Here is a 13413-nt window from a genome sequence, read left to right on the forward strand (position 1 = left end):
TGAAAGCTGTGCAAAAGCCTGTTGAGTAGCCAGCCCCAAGAACCACTTAAAGGCTCTGCACACCTCTTGCTGGCAGAAATCCTCTGCATCATTAACACTGAATAAAAAATGAACTTGGGAGATATTTATTTTAATGCTGCTAATTACATCCAATTTAGTCTGGGGGCATTTTTCCAGCTCTGGTTAACTTCAGTCATGAAATCTTGTTCCCCCTGACCTCCTGCTTCTTTTGTGAGCTTTGAACAACTTCAGTGCATTGCTAGAGGGTGGAGCCACAGCACAGCTCAGTGTCAGGGTCCAGGCTTTATCACTCTGTCAATAAATCTACCTCTGCTTTGGAAAAGCAGAAAATGATCCCAGGCAGTGTCAGAGCAACCTCCTGCCCCCAGAGTGACAGTAACTGAGCCACCAGCTGTCCTCAGCACAGAGGGAGGAATCCAGAGCTGGTGCTGAGCTCCATCAGGGAGATGGGGCAGCATGGCCAGCAGGCCTGAGGTCTGCTGGAACCAAGTTTGCTTCCCAGGAGAAAGTGGAGCAGAGTGAGGCTGTGAAGGGCTCTGGCTCCCAGGGTCACCTCACCCAGGACCAGGAGAGGCTTTACCCACCTCAGGGTGCAGGCACTGGGTCCAGAATGTGACCTTGAGATTTGAATGAGTGTTACAAAGGCAAAGAGGAAAGAGCAGCTGGTGATGTCTGAGTGTGTGCTGTTAGTTCAGCAGCCTGACCTCCTCAATTATTCAGTTTTAGCAGCTGCAGATATTCTGATTAATTGGGAAGGCTGGCTAGCTCAGAATGCTGCAGAAGCCAGCTGATCTCAGGGGCCTGGACTGGAATGAAAGGAGGACTGCTCTAAATGGTGACCAAAAGGCAATCACTGTAATTCTTATGTCACTGCCACTTTGTTCTAAAGAACCAAGAAGCTGAGTTCATCTCCACAGCAGCTGCAGTGCCTCCAGGAGCTGCTGGTCTGTGCTGAGCTCTCCTGCTCTGACCAGAATGCAGACTTTGCACTCCTGAAGCCCAGGAAGCTGGAAACTCTCAAGAGTAATGATCTTCCTCTTTGCTTCCCTAGAAGATGAGCTACTCTACCACCACCAGCAAGATACTGTCAGGTCCACTGGCAGCAGCTTTGATTTGCATTCCCAGGTCTGTGCCCCTCCATTCCTGGGGCAGTTTCCCAAGGCAGCTGTCAGCAGCAGCTTGCAGCCACTCTGCCACCCAAGTTCCCCAAGAAACGTGTCCTAGCAAGACTGCCCTGGCAGCCAGCTGTCCTGGGAGGGGCTGATAGGGATGTTTCCCCAGGATAATCATCAGCTTTAGGAGTGTTTTGCCAGTCTGCTCACCCTGTGGAAGTTTTTCAGCTTAGGAGGAGGGCTGTCACGGAGCCTCTTCATTGCCTGGACTGGAGAATCACTAAAATAGGGGGGTTCTCCATCCACCATCTCTATCACCATGATCCCCATAGACCAGATATCCACCTGTGGGAGCCAATGTCACATCAATACACACAGCTGGGAGCAAAAGGTCCTTTCTTTGTGAGACCCCACCCATGACAGTTTGAGCAGAGGGTCAAACATTAACCCACTCAGTGCCCTGGGACTCCTTAGGGCAGTTTAACACAGACAACTTTCCACCCAGGACTGAGCCACTCTGCTGTTGCAACATGCAAAGGTCTGCAAGTAACTGCTTGTGCTACACCTGGTTGGTTGGTAAACAAAACTCATCAGTCTGCTGCCACCTGCCCATAATTTCAGAGCTCCCATCTGTGCCTTCCCTCCTCTCCTCCCCTCCCTTCATGGCATTGATGGATTCACTGATCCATATCACAGGCTGCTCCTTGCTGACATCTGTCCTCACCTCTGCAGGCAAAGCCTACACCAAGCTTCAGGGCTCAGAATGGAGTCAGTTTACACCTTGTTCCCAGAAGCAAAACAACTTGGGTTTCTCCTGGTTTAGGAAATGCTGATACCATCACAATCACATCTGTAGTCATAGCTGTATTTATATTTGAAATAGAGTCTAGAGGCTCCTCCTAGGAAAGCCAGTAGTGGCCTCCCTGTTACAATATTAGTTGCTGTCTCTCCAGGGAGCAAGGCAGCAAATCCCTCACCTCAGTAGTGTAGGGTATCCTTGCAATTACTTCTGGGGCCATCCAGTAGGGAGTACCCACCAGGGACTTCCTTTTAGGAACATCTTTACTGATCTGGGCACAAAAGCCAAAATCTGAGAGCTTTACCTGTACAAAGAGAAAAAGCAACTGAGCTTAAAAATAGTTTTTAAACAACACAGAGGGAAACCCCAAAGCCAAAGATGATGAAGGGAGTAAGAGGATGAGGTACAAACAAGAGCTTGTGAGCACGAAGGAACCAAGCAGACAAAGGCTGCAGCAGCAGGAACAACCTGTGGGAGCAAACATACCCTTCCATCCAGGGTCAGGAGGATGGAGTCACTCTTAATGTCTCGGTGAATGACCCCCTGAGAGTGGAGATAGGACAGAGCCTGCAGCACAGATTCACACACTGTTGCAATCTGCTCTTCATTCAGCCTGAAATGAAAAGAGAGGGGAGTTCAGCAGCACTGCACTGGGTGTGATGCACTCACCCCCAGCTCCTCTGCATGCTGCAGTTTTGAAGCTGAGCTGCAGAGAGAGATTTTGGTTCCCTGTGCCCATTCCCACAGCACTTTTCTATGTCTGCTCCTGACTGTCAAGAACATTTTCTCCTGCTGGTGAGCAATCTGAAGCTTTTGTAAGTCTAATGACAGAGAAATTGCACTTTAAATCTTGCATCCAAATTCATTCTGCAAGTTGCTGTTGGAAGCAATTCTGATGGGCAAGACTGCTCCTCACTGCCAAGGTGCCACAGGAACTGTTGAGACAGCTTTTTTTGGAAGCAGCTACAGGAAAGTTGTTGCTCATGAGGCAACTTTATCCAGGAAGCATCTAAACATGGAGTTTGACAGAAAATACAGAGGGACACTCTGGATCCTCTTACAGGTAACTAAAGGTAGCAGAAGTTACTAGCAGGAAACACAGTGCTGAATTTCACTGCTCCCTCTGTTAGCACCCTGAGTAGGAGCACCAAAGCCTTACCTTGAGAAGCTCTTGCTGTTTGGAACACCAACACAAAAACCTCCATGGAAATGTCAGAAATGAAAATTATCTCCTGTAAGTGGAGGGAGTGCCAGCATTCTCTGGGCATTTACACCAAGCAATGCCAGAAGCTGAGTGTGTCAAGGAAGAGCTGGAGTACCCCATGTGGGGACTTTGGACTCTCAGCCTCTCTCTTGTTGTTTCAAAGAGCTCTCAGTGGAGGGCACAGAAGTGACACCTCCCCAGATCCAGGTCTGCAAGGAAGACTGAGGAGAAGAGAGTGCTCAGGAGGCAGAACTGTGCAGAGCACACCAGTGGCCCTAAATACACCACAGCAATTCCTACACATTTATGAAGGAGGCTGAACCATCAGCTGAGAAATTTGTCCTTCCACTGCTCAAACTGTCCAGAAGCTGTGCTTTTTGTTTCATGGTGCATGAGCACTGAGAAAAGCTGATGCACCTTTGAGCTTCAAAGACAAGAGGTTTACTTCCAGCTTGTCACATGTGGATTGGGTTTCAGTCAGTGTAAAACAGATTACTGGAGGATTAGCTGACTCCTGGAGATGCAGCTCAGTTATCACCTTTGGCAAATGCTTAGTGACTGGAATGAGGACATGTTGCTCCCTGTGAAAAGCTGATAAAAGCTTCCAGCTTACTGTAGATAAATGTTATGGACGTAACAGATCCTCTTCCCATCATGTGGAAAAACAAGTATCCATTAGGAGGTTCAAAGGAAGACTTCATAAAGTAACTCAAGCCTGGGCTGTGGTGCCAGAATGGATACAAACTACACAGACCCTTCATAAACCTCTTCAGAATATGTTTGCTTCTGTAGCTCCATCAGTTCTGATACCAGGCTAAAAGCTACAAGAGTTTCACTGGCTCTGCTATAGGCTACAGCTCAGAACTCTCCAGGACTAAATGTTTGCTTTCCAGTCCAGGAGTGCCAGCAAAACCTTGGTTCTCAGCACCCAAGATGTGTCTCTGAACTGGGTGCTGGAGGGCCTGGCCATGAAGTGTCTCCAAGACACTCCTCAAGGGTGGAGTTGCAGAGGCTACAAAGGACAAGGTGCTTTTTTTATGTCCTCCTAAACACAGCACAGATGCAAATACAAAAGAGAGAATCCAACAGAACAAGATTTATGTCTGAAATCCATCACAGGATCAGCAAAGGCCCAGTCAAAGCATGTAAGTGAATTAAAGCCCTACTGTGATTAAAAAAGAAAATACAATTAGTGTTAGCAGAACTACCTAATTGTAATCCAATTAAGATTCTGAATCTTCAACACAGGAAAGTTCATCCTACAGACTTTCTGGGTAGGATCTGTCTTGTCTTTGCCATTCCCTGTTTCCCACCAGTTTCCAGTCTGGCAGGACTGCTTGGAAGCAAGGAGGAAGGTGCTGAAGGTGGGCAAGACACCATCACCACAACTGCCTCTCCAGAACACCTCTTGAGTGGGACTCCAGAGGCCATTTGAGAACAACGTCTTTGCCCTGCAGGAAGGCCTTGGTCATTAATCAATACAAAGTGGTATGAATAAGAAAACAAATTTAGGAGAGTGTCCAATAGTTGCTATCTTTAGGAAATGAAATGTGGGAAGGAGTCCAGATCTCAAAGCTCTGCCACAGTTCAACCTCACTAAGGTTGAACTGGAAAAAAAACAAACCCTCTTTTTGCTTTAATGCTTATTCAATGAGCTGCCTGGCCAGAATACAACAGATAGAGTAAACAGGGCTTTTTGTGAGGACCATGTTTTACAGGGAAGGTCATCAAGTAGATGCTTAGTGGGTATCTAAAGGGATCAGCACTGGCAATGAGGCCCCTTCTGTATCAGAGGCATTATTCCATCCTTCAGAGGGATGGCACTTATGAGGTGTAATAATTTCAGGGCACTGCAGTCACAGGATCCCTGAGGGAAGTTACTCTTCCCAGAAATCCCCACCCTATGGCTCTTGCCTGTCAGGTGGGAGCACAAGCCTTGATGGTTCAGGTTTTGCTTCATACCTGATCTGAGACACAATGTCAGTGAGGGCTCCTCCCTGCAGGAACTCCATCAGCACCCAGAGCTCCTCTCCCACCAGGTAGCTCTTGTACATCTCCACCACGTTGACATGTTGGTAGTCCCTCATTATCACCACCTGTGAAAGCACAGAGAACAACTGACCACCACAAAATCATCACCACCAAATCCCCACCACCAAATCCCCACCCGGTGCCACCCAGCCAAGCACCCACGCACAACCCTCCACCTCTCCAGCAAGAAGCCCTCCTGCTCTTCCCTTCTCTTTCCCACCAACTGTTGTTTCCCTGGCTTGGTGTTGGGCAGCAGAACCCCCTCCCCTCCTGACAACCCTCACCTCATTGAAGAGGAGCTCCCTACGCTGCTGCTTCCTCAGATCCATCATTTTGACAGCGATTTGCCGCCCCGAGTGCTTCTCCCGCGCGATGCAGACGATGCCCGTGGAGCCCTCACCAATCTTCACGTAATTCTCCAGCAACGCCCGGGGATCCCCCTGGTCCACAACCATCCTCAGAGCAGCCTTGAACTGCTCGTGAGTCACAACCACCGGGTCCTCCCCGGCCACCTGGCCCTTGGCAGAAGAGTCCTGGGGAAGGTGAAGGTTGCTGGAACTCGTCTGGGTCTGCCGGTTCCGGGGGGAGCCCGCTGGGGAGGGTCTGCCCGGGGGCACTGCAATGGGCTTCTCCACTGGGGGGGACTTGTGGGGGGTCCCAGCTTCTGAGATCATCCTGGGGAACTCGGAGGGAGGTTGATCTGCTGGGAGAGACTGGGCTTTGGCTGCAGGGCTGTGTGGTGAACCCCACTGCTGGGGCCTGAAGGTGGCGTTGGGCTTTGAGAAGAATGTAAATATAAAAGTGGGAGAAAGAAAAAGGGATGGTTAGATGAACATGAAAGAGGTGTCAAGAATCAGCTGCACGTTCTGCCACTCTAACCCAGTGCATTTTAATAGAATCTCAGACTGGTTTGGCTTGAAAGGGACTTAAAGATCACTTGGTTCCAACCCCCCGCATGGTCAGGGACACCTCCCACCAGCCCAGGGTGCTCCCAGCCCCATCCAACGTTCAACACCTCCAGGGATGGGGCAGCCACAGCTTCTGGGGGAAACCTGGGCAACTTTTTAGCAGACCAGAGTCAAGAGCTCCAGGTTCTTATCTCTTGGTCTGCCCAACGTCTGCTGCAGAACTAGGGGAAGCCCCACAGATGCAATTTTCAAGGTTCAGCTAGAGGATTGGTGCTGCTCTTTATGGATCTCCAAACCAAGGCAGTTTAAAAGGGACCTTTTAAATCAAGACACTTTAAAAAAAAGAAAAAGAAAACCACAACAAAAGAAACAGCAAAAAAAAAACCAAAACCCACAGAAAAACACCAGCTGCTAAAAAGCATTCCAACCTTGCCACCAAAACTCAGGGGCAAAGTGTGTTGCAGAGAATTTTAAAATCCTTCATCCCTCTGTGCCTCTGATCTTCCTATATATAAAAGGAAAGAGGATTCATGCCAAAGCTGTAAATCACTTTGATGTCTTGGCCTAATTCCCTTTGGGTAATTACACTCTGCCTACTGAAAACTCTCTCTGCACTTTCCACGGGTACCTGCAGAGCATTCCTGTCCCTCAGACACCACAGCACCCCGACCCAGGACAGCTGGGGGTGCCCAGGGTGACATTCAGCTACACAGAGCCATCCTCCCCCCTTCCACCTGACCCATCCTGAAGTTGGATTATCAGGGCTCTTCCCCAAAACCACTCCAGGCTTTTGGAGACCTCCCACTCAAGTACCAACCCTCCTCAGTTGCTGAGATCTTGTAAGATCAGAGCCTGGGGTAATGTGGCTTCAGGATACACATTCCCACCTCAGCACAGGTCTCCCAAGCAGGATAAATCCTGAAGTGCTAATGCTCACCCTGGGAATGTTGTCTAATTCAAATTCACCATCATCTAGCAGGTTGGGGATGAAATACATTATGTACTGAGTTATATGTAAAATACTAATGGATCTGACAAAGCAGCAGCTTCAGAAAGAGCAAGCCAATCATTTATATTACAGGGCAAAATACAAACTTCAAAGCAAAATAAGCTTTTTCTCTCTCCCATTTCAGAGACATTACTAATAAAGTTAATGAGAGGGGGTTATGGGAACCAAAAACTGCCAATGGAGAAGTTTTTGGAAGAGCACTCCTTTTCTCTGTCTCAGACAGAAAATAATAGTATGGGATTTAACTCCATGCAGTTTGGGTTTTAATCAAGGATTTCTGTCAACAGTAAAATCTGCATAAGCTGAACACACATCCAGCTCCTTCTGACACACACAGAGGCCCTGAAGGATGAGTTAGGGTGCAGGAGGGCACCAGCTGTCAGGAGTGGCTTCCTCTTCATCTACAGCTCCACTCCTGCAGTCCTGCAGGGACATGCTCATGGCACCCAAGTGTTTGTGTCCCAACTTCTGGTTTGTCTCCAGAGACAAGAAAAATAAAAAAGTTTTATATAACCCAGAGCATACAAAAGGGCACACAACATGCATGCAAGCTCAGACATGGCTGTCTAACCACACACCAGGATTATTTCCTGCTTCTGTACACAGATTTTAAGGCTCTGGCTGGTTTGAGGTGTCACTGGTTCTCCCACTCCTTCCCTCAGAAGGAACAATTGCCAGGGATGCCACAGATCCCTCCCTGGAACAGGGAGATGGATGAGATAACCTTGAGGTCTTTCCTACCCCTCTCTTCCCAGTCAGCTGGAGGAGACACAAACACAGCCCAGCACATCCACAGCCCCCCCCATTTCACTGGTAACCTCTGCTCCTCCTCCTGAAAGTCCTGAAGCAGAGAATCATCACATCCCAGACTGATTTGGGTTGGAAAGGACCTTAAAGATCACCTGCTTCCAACCCAACTCCCTGCATGGGCAGGGACCCCTCCCACCAGCCCAGGGTGCTCCAACCCATCCAACCTTCAACACTGCCAGGGATGGGGCAGCCACAGCTTCTGGGGGCAACCTGGGGCTCAGCACCCTCACAGGGAAGTTTCTTCTTAAGATATTACCTATATTACCTATAATATTACCCTATATTATCTATAATATATGAGATATTATCTAAATCTTTCATCTTAAAACCATTCCCCCTCATCCTATCTCTACAGGACCTCATGAAAAGTCCTTCAGGCAAAGCATGGCAAGGACACTCTTGCTGGAGAAGTGGTCAGTGAGTACTCAGAGACAAACCTCCAGCACAGAGCAGCCCAGGGACAGCACCAAGTGCTGTTTGTGCTCCACAAGCACTGCATTCCTTCAGAATCCCACTCCCTGGGACAGGGAATCTGCAGGGAGAAGGCTTTGCCTGAAAGCCTTGAGCCTGATCCTTATGCAAACTTCAAGAAGCTGGGATGGAGAGAGCCCCACCCTGCAGAGCAGTCAGCTTTGTTTGGGCCAGTGGTTCCTGTCAGATCCCTCCACAGTCAGGGACTCCAAACCTGCTGGGAATTATCTGGGCTTGCACCCTTGGCAGCCACCCAACAGCTGTGTGAGGACAACAAGTGCTGGGTCAGCCTGGGACGGATCCAGAGCAGTGGATTGTAGGGTTGGATTTCCTCCCCAGTCCCAGGAACCAGAGGTTTTCTCCTAGTTTAGTCAGAACTGAGTCACTCATTCAGGATGGTTTTCCTGGGGGAGATAGAGCTATGAGCTGTCCCATCCCTACCCAACCCTGACAGCCAGGTTCCCTGTTTGACAGGCCTGTGGGTGCTGATGGAAATGTTCCTATTGTAGGCAGCTTGGCAGATGCAGCTCTCACCAACAAGCTCCTCTCCCCAGGTAGTTCTATTTTGCACAGGCAAAAGAATGCATTACTAATGTAAATGACAGCAATTTCCCAAATGGCAGAAGCACATTTCTGCTGCTCTAACAACATTTGAGTTATCCCTTTGCTGCTGCAGAAGGGAAAAGATGAGTAAATCCCCTACCTCCTTCCCAGCCCACACTCTGCAACACAGCCCCACCACCAACCCTTCCTCACACCTGGCTGCCATTCTGAGCTCCACCCAGCAGCACATTCCATGAGGGTCAGGCAGGCTACACCTGGCCAGGACTCTGGGCAGCAAGGGATGGACCTGTGATGGTTGCAATTACATTTCTTCAGCTGTCTAAGTAACCCCTGGGACTGCAACGTCAACATCGCATGGGCTCCAAAATCCCCAGTGACTGTACCTTCATCTGCAGGGAGGAGCTGGACTTGTTGGAGCTGCTGGATGAGGGGAAGACACTGCGGAGCAGCCTCCTCTTCAGGCTGCTTTCCCTGGATTTGGAGCTGGGGCTGCCTTCCCCCGGGGGCCTGGGGTTTGCTGGTCTCAGGAGACAAGGCTGAGGCCAGCACTCTTCTGAGCTCTTCTTGCCCACCTTCTCACCCTCCCCTGGCACGTGCTGCAGCCCAGAGGCACGCTGGAGGCAGCTGCCCTCAGCCCCCTGGAACTCTGAAGGCCCAAGGGACTGTGCTTTGGTCACCATCCCATTGGGATGGGACTCTCCTTCCAGTCGGGGTTTGTAGTCTGGCCACATCGTCTGCCTCCGGGTCACCTTGGTCCCACCATTGCAGTTGAGGTAGTTTCCATATCTGTCTGCCCAGTCTGCTTCAGGACTCTGAAGATACATGTCTGGGGGTCTGTCTTCCCCCAGCAGCCCCAGGGACTGAGCTCTCCTCCTGCTGGTGGGGCTCCTTCCCCTCAGAGTGTTGGAGCTGATGGCAGAAAGCTTCTGGATGTCGTTGAGCAGCCCGGAGATGTAACCTTCCACCTCCACTGTGCTGCCTCTCACCACGGTCTGGGGGACACAGAGGGGGAGTTAGCTGGGAAAATTAAGGCTGTTTATCTTGACAAAGGTTAGATTTTGTCTGCCTAGCCAGAGATTACTCAGGGAATTTAGCAGGAGAAAACCAGAAATGTTTCTTTCTGTCTTTTTTTTATTGCTATTGTCCTTTCTGCAGGGGGAGAAAATCAAAATAAAAATGAACCATGGGGTCAGCTCCTTCTGTCAGGGGCAGCAGTGCTTTCAGCCAGAACAGTGAATTCTGCTGCTGCACTCACATTCCAAAGGACAACGTTAGAGCAAACCCAGGATGTTTTACCTCTCCTGACTCTAAGGCTGAAGCTGGGCAACACTAACATGGGCTCAGGAACCTCCTGAGGGTGTTGGTTCTCAGAAGTCACAGCGTGCCCTAAGCTTTACCTGCAAAAATCACCTTGCTTCTCCAAAACAAGGTTCATTCCTCCCCTGTACCACTCAGCTGTGTTGTCATCAGCCTCCCCTTGCATGGTTCTTTAGAATTTTTGCTAATGCATCTTAACTCTGACCAGTGAAGACCACGCTGTTCCAACACTGCATCTCCCCTTGGTCCTGCCAAGCTATTATAATTAAAAATGATGAACAAAGGGTCACAACAGCTCACATCTGCCATGTAAGCAAGTGGTGAAGAACAAGGCTTCCATCCAAACAAGCAACAGCACTATACAAGTAGGACATTTAAAGCTGTCAGTATATTACATAGTGCTCTGCCTTGTTTATTCTGGAACTGAAATGCTTACAGCAGCTTTTTTAGTGCTGGGAACCAAAAGGTTTCATTTCTTCAACAGAAACTCACAGCACAGGATCACTCCTACACTTCCTACACTTCCATGAATCTCTGCCTGAAGAAAGTCCTTCCTTGGAGTGATGGCAATCTCCTGATTGGTAACTGAACCCTGGGGATCTTCCAGTGACACTCAATTAATTACACCCAGCCTAATACTGACCTGGTGCAAATCAGCAGCACCAGGAATTTCAACAGAATGCCACCACAGTGGGAATGCCACAGGTAAAGGATCAAGACCCCAACTGAAGTCAAGATACAGGAGAGAAAGATGATTTCTCCCTGACCCAAAGCCTGATACACTGAGACTGATGGAAATTGGATTGCTTGGCATCATTTTTCTTGATCAGTCCATGCTGAGTGCCAGCTATTCCCATGCCATCTCCTAGGAAGTGGTTGCAAATAGATTACTTGCTTATTTGTTCCAGCCTCTTTCTGGTAATTGAAATGATTCTGACTGATCTCTGGTTCCTTGAATTTCATTAGGCCCAGATGACTTCACAATATGTAATTTATCCCAGAAGTCTCACTTCTGTTCATGCTCTTCCTCACTCTAGCCTTGCTTTCTTACCCCTTTGTGCTCAGCCTGGTAGTGCACTGCTCACACTTCACCTTTTCAGTAAAGACTAAAGAAAAATCATTTAACTGTTTAAGAACCCTCAGTGTCATCTGTTATTAACTTCCACAATGAACAAATTCTTTCCTTCACCCCCCTTTTCCCCTCCTCAGTGCCCTTTATGTTCTTTGAGAATAACATCTCTTTTTGTGCCTTGGCCTTCCAGTTTTGTCCCTACATAAATTTCTCTTCTGTTTGCCCTTTATAACTTGACCTAGTTTCCACCCTTCTGAGCAATCTCCCTGCAGTTTAAGCTCATTAGAGAGCTCCTGATCTAACCAAGTTGGTCTCTTATTACACATTTTATCTCTTCTCTGAATTGCAGTCCAATCTTCTACTATGTTTTGAACCCCAAAGCACATTCAGGACATCATAAACCAGAAAACAACACCTCCCCTCCCTCTTTCTTCTACCTGCTCTTCCTGAGCAAGTTTTCCCTTCCTAAATCAGCATCCTGCTCAAAGATCCTGATGTGCCATTTAAATTGCAGGTTTTATTTCACATTAATACTTGCACTATAGTGAAATGTAGCCCCATTTAGTCCCCATGATTTAAGTAACTGTACACAAAGAGCTAAATGTGTTCATCAGAGAGACAACTATTTTCTTTCACATCCCTTCCTAAAATCCAAGTATTAACATCTCTATTTTACAGTTTCTCTTTCAGTTTTTAGACCTCTACAGGATTTTTTTTTAACTGGGAACAAAAGCTTCCCACAAGCTAACAAGACTTTAAACATAGTAATTGTGTCACCATCTTCATGTCCTTCCCCAAGAGGTGACAGTGAATATGTCACTCCACAGGGCAGGTCCAGATGTATCAACAACCACCCAAGCAGCTACCTAAGCACACTGATCTACAAATAATTTGTTTCTCCTTCCTGCCTTTAGGGCTATTCTCCTGGTATCACTATATCCCCCCTTTCTGCTGAGCTGCTGTGTTCTAAACCCTTTTACCCCAGCCCCAGGTTAGTCCTGTCCCTGGTGTTGTCTCTTGGCCAGCCAGTGCTGCTCTGCTCTCTCCTACTCAAGCTTCCCCTGCCAACTTAATTACCAACCACATTTCCTCACCCAAGAGAATGATGAACTTGCAGAATAGGTCTCTCCATGAATTTTCCTCCTCTCCTCCCTGTCCCACACCTGCACACATCCTTGGCCCTGCCACCTACCAGGGAAACACAGGTCCTGCCTATAGCAACAGGTTGGTTATTTGAGCAGAGCCCCTGCTGCAGCCAGGACAACACTGTCCCTGTTTCTGATGCAGTTCTGATTGCCTTAAAGATGAGCCAGTGCTTCAAGCACAGGCCCGGGGCATCACTCAGGGAGGAGGAAAGGGCAGCCTTCCCCTCTTACCTTCATGGGCTGGAGCTGCATCCTGGTGATCCTTGAAGGGTCCACCACGGGTTTGGGGCGCCGCAGCGTGTCCAGGATATTCTGCCACTGGGGGGGCAGCCCCACAAATTTCCCCTCCTTGGGGTCAAAGGAAGTGTGGACACGGTGCTCAAAGTTCTGGGGAGCAGAGATCTCGGGGCGTTTCTTCTTCTTCTTACGGAACATGGTGATTCCTGGTGGGAGGAGGAGACAGGGTCACTGCTCCTGCACAGCCACCAACACCTTGTCTCATCACTCCACTCACTCACACTGTCTGGGGAACAATTCTCCAGGCACAAGCCCTTTGAGTTGATCACTTGCTGTCAGAGTGAGGACACAGAGGCAATGCCATGCTCCAGAACACCCAGAGGAGGTCAGGAGCTGAGCTGGGATTTCCAGGGACCCTTCCAGTGCCCTGTGATGCTCTGCTCCTGTTTCAGAGAACCAGGGACCTATTACAGCTACAGCTCAACCCCTACCACTTGGCTTCCTTTTATTTCTACAAATCCATATTGCCTGATAAAACATTTCATATATTTAGATGAGATACATATTTATGTGTTTACAGGCTTGTACTGGGGCTCAATGGCTCTGGAGTCCAGCCAGTCAAGGCAGTGTTGATGTACAAGCCTGGAAAGCAGGTGGTTATGAACAGGGCTCAGGATCTTTCTGGTTTCTCCAAATAAGTAATATACATTTGA

The 13413-nt window shown here is 48.7% G+C and overlaps 1 protein-coding gene across 11 annotated transcripts in view; it reads right to left on the minus strand.

Annotated features, from left to right (window-relative positions):
- PAK6 (p21 (RAC1) activated kinase 6) overlaps nt 1-13413 on the minus strand; it is a 38434-nt gene that overhangs the window by 3277 nt on the left and 21744 nt on the right. For 9 of the 11 annotated variants that reach the window (XM_030451060.1, XM_030451061.1, XM_030451055.1 and 6 more), the window contains 7 exons: nt 12695-12906; nt 9313-9921; nt 5452-5943; nt 5099-5232; nt 2419-2545; nt 2111-2236; nt 1344-1478 (listed from right to left, as the gene is read on the minus strand). In XM_030451060.1, coding sequence (XP_030306920.1) covers nt 1344-1478; nt 2111-2236; nt 2419-2545; nt 5099-5232; nt 5452-5943; nt 9313-9921; nt 12695-12898 — 1827 coding nt within the window. In that variant the 5' untranslated portion in view covers nt 12899-12906. The remainder of the gene's footprint in view (nt 1-1343; nt 1479-2110; nt 2237-2418; nt 2546-5098; nt 5233-5451; nt 5944-9312; nt 9922-12694; nt 12907-13413) is intronic. The other 2 variants (XM_030451058.1, XM_030451062.1) reach the window with 2 other exon arrangements.

This window comes from Calypte anna, chromosome 5 (genome assembly GCF_003957555.1).
Source record: "Calypte anna isolate BGI_N300 chromosome 5, bCalAnn1_v1.p, whole genome shotgun sequence".
NCBI lineage: Eukaryota > Metazoa > Chordata > Aves > Apodiformes > Trochilidae > Calypte > Calypte anna.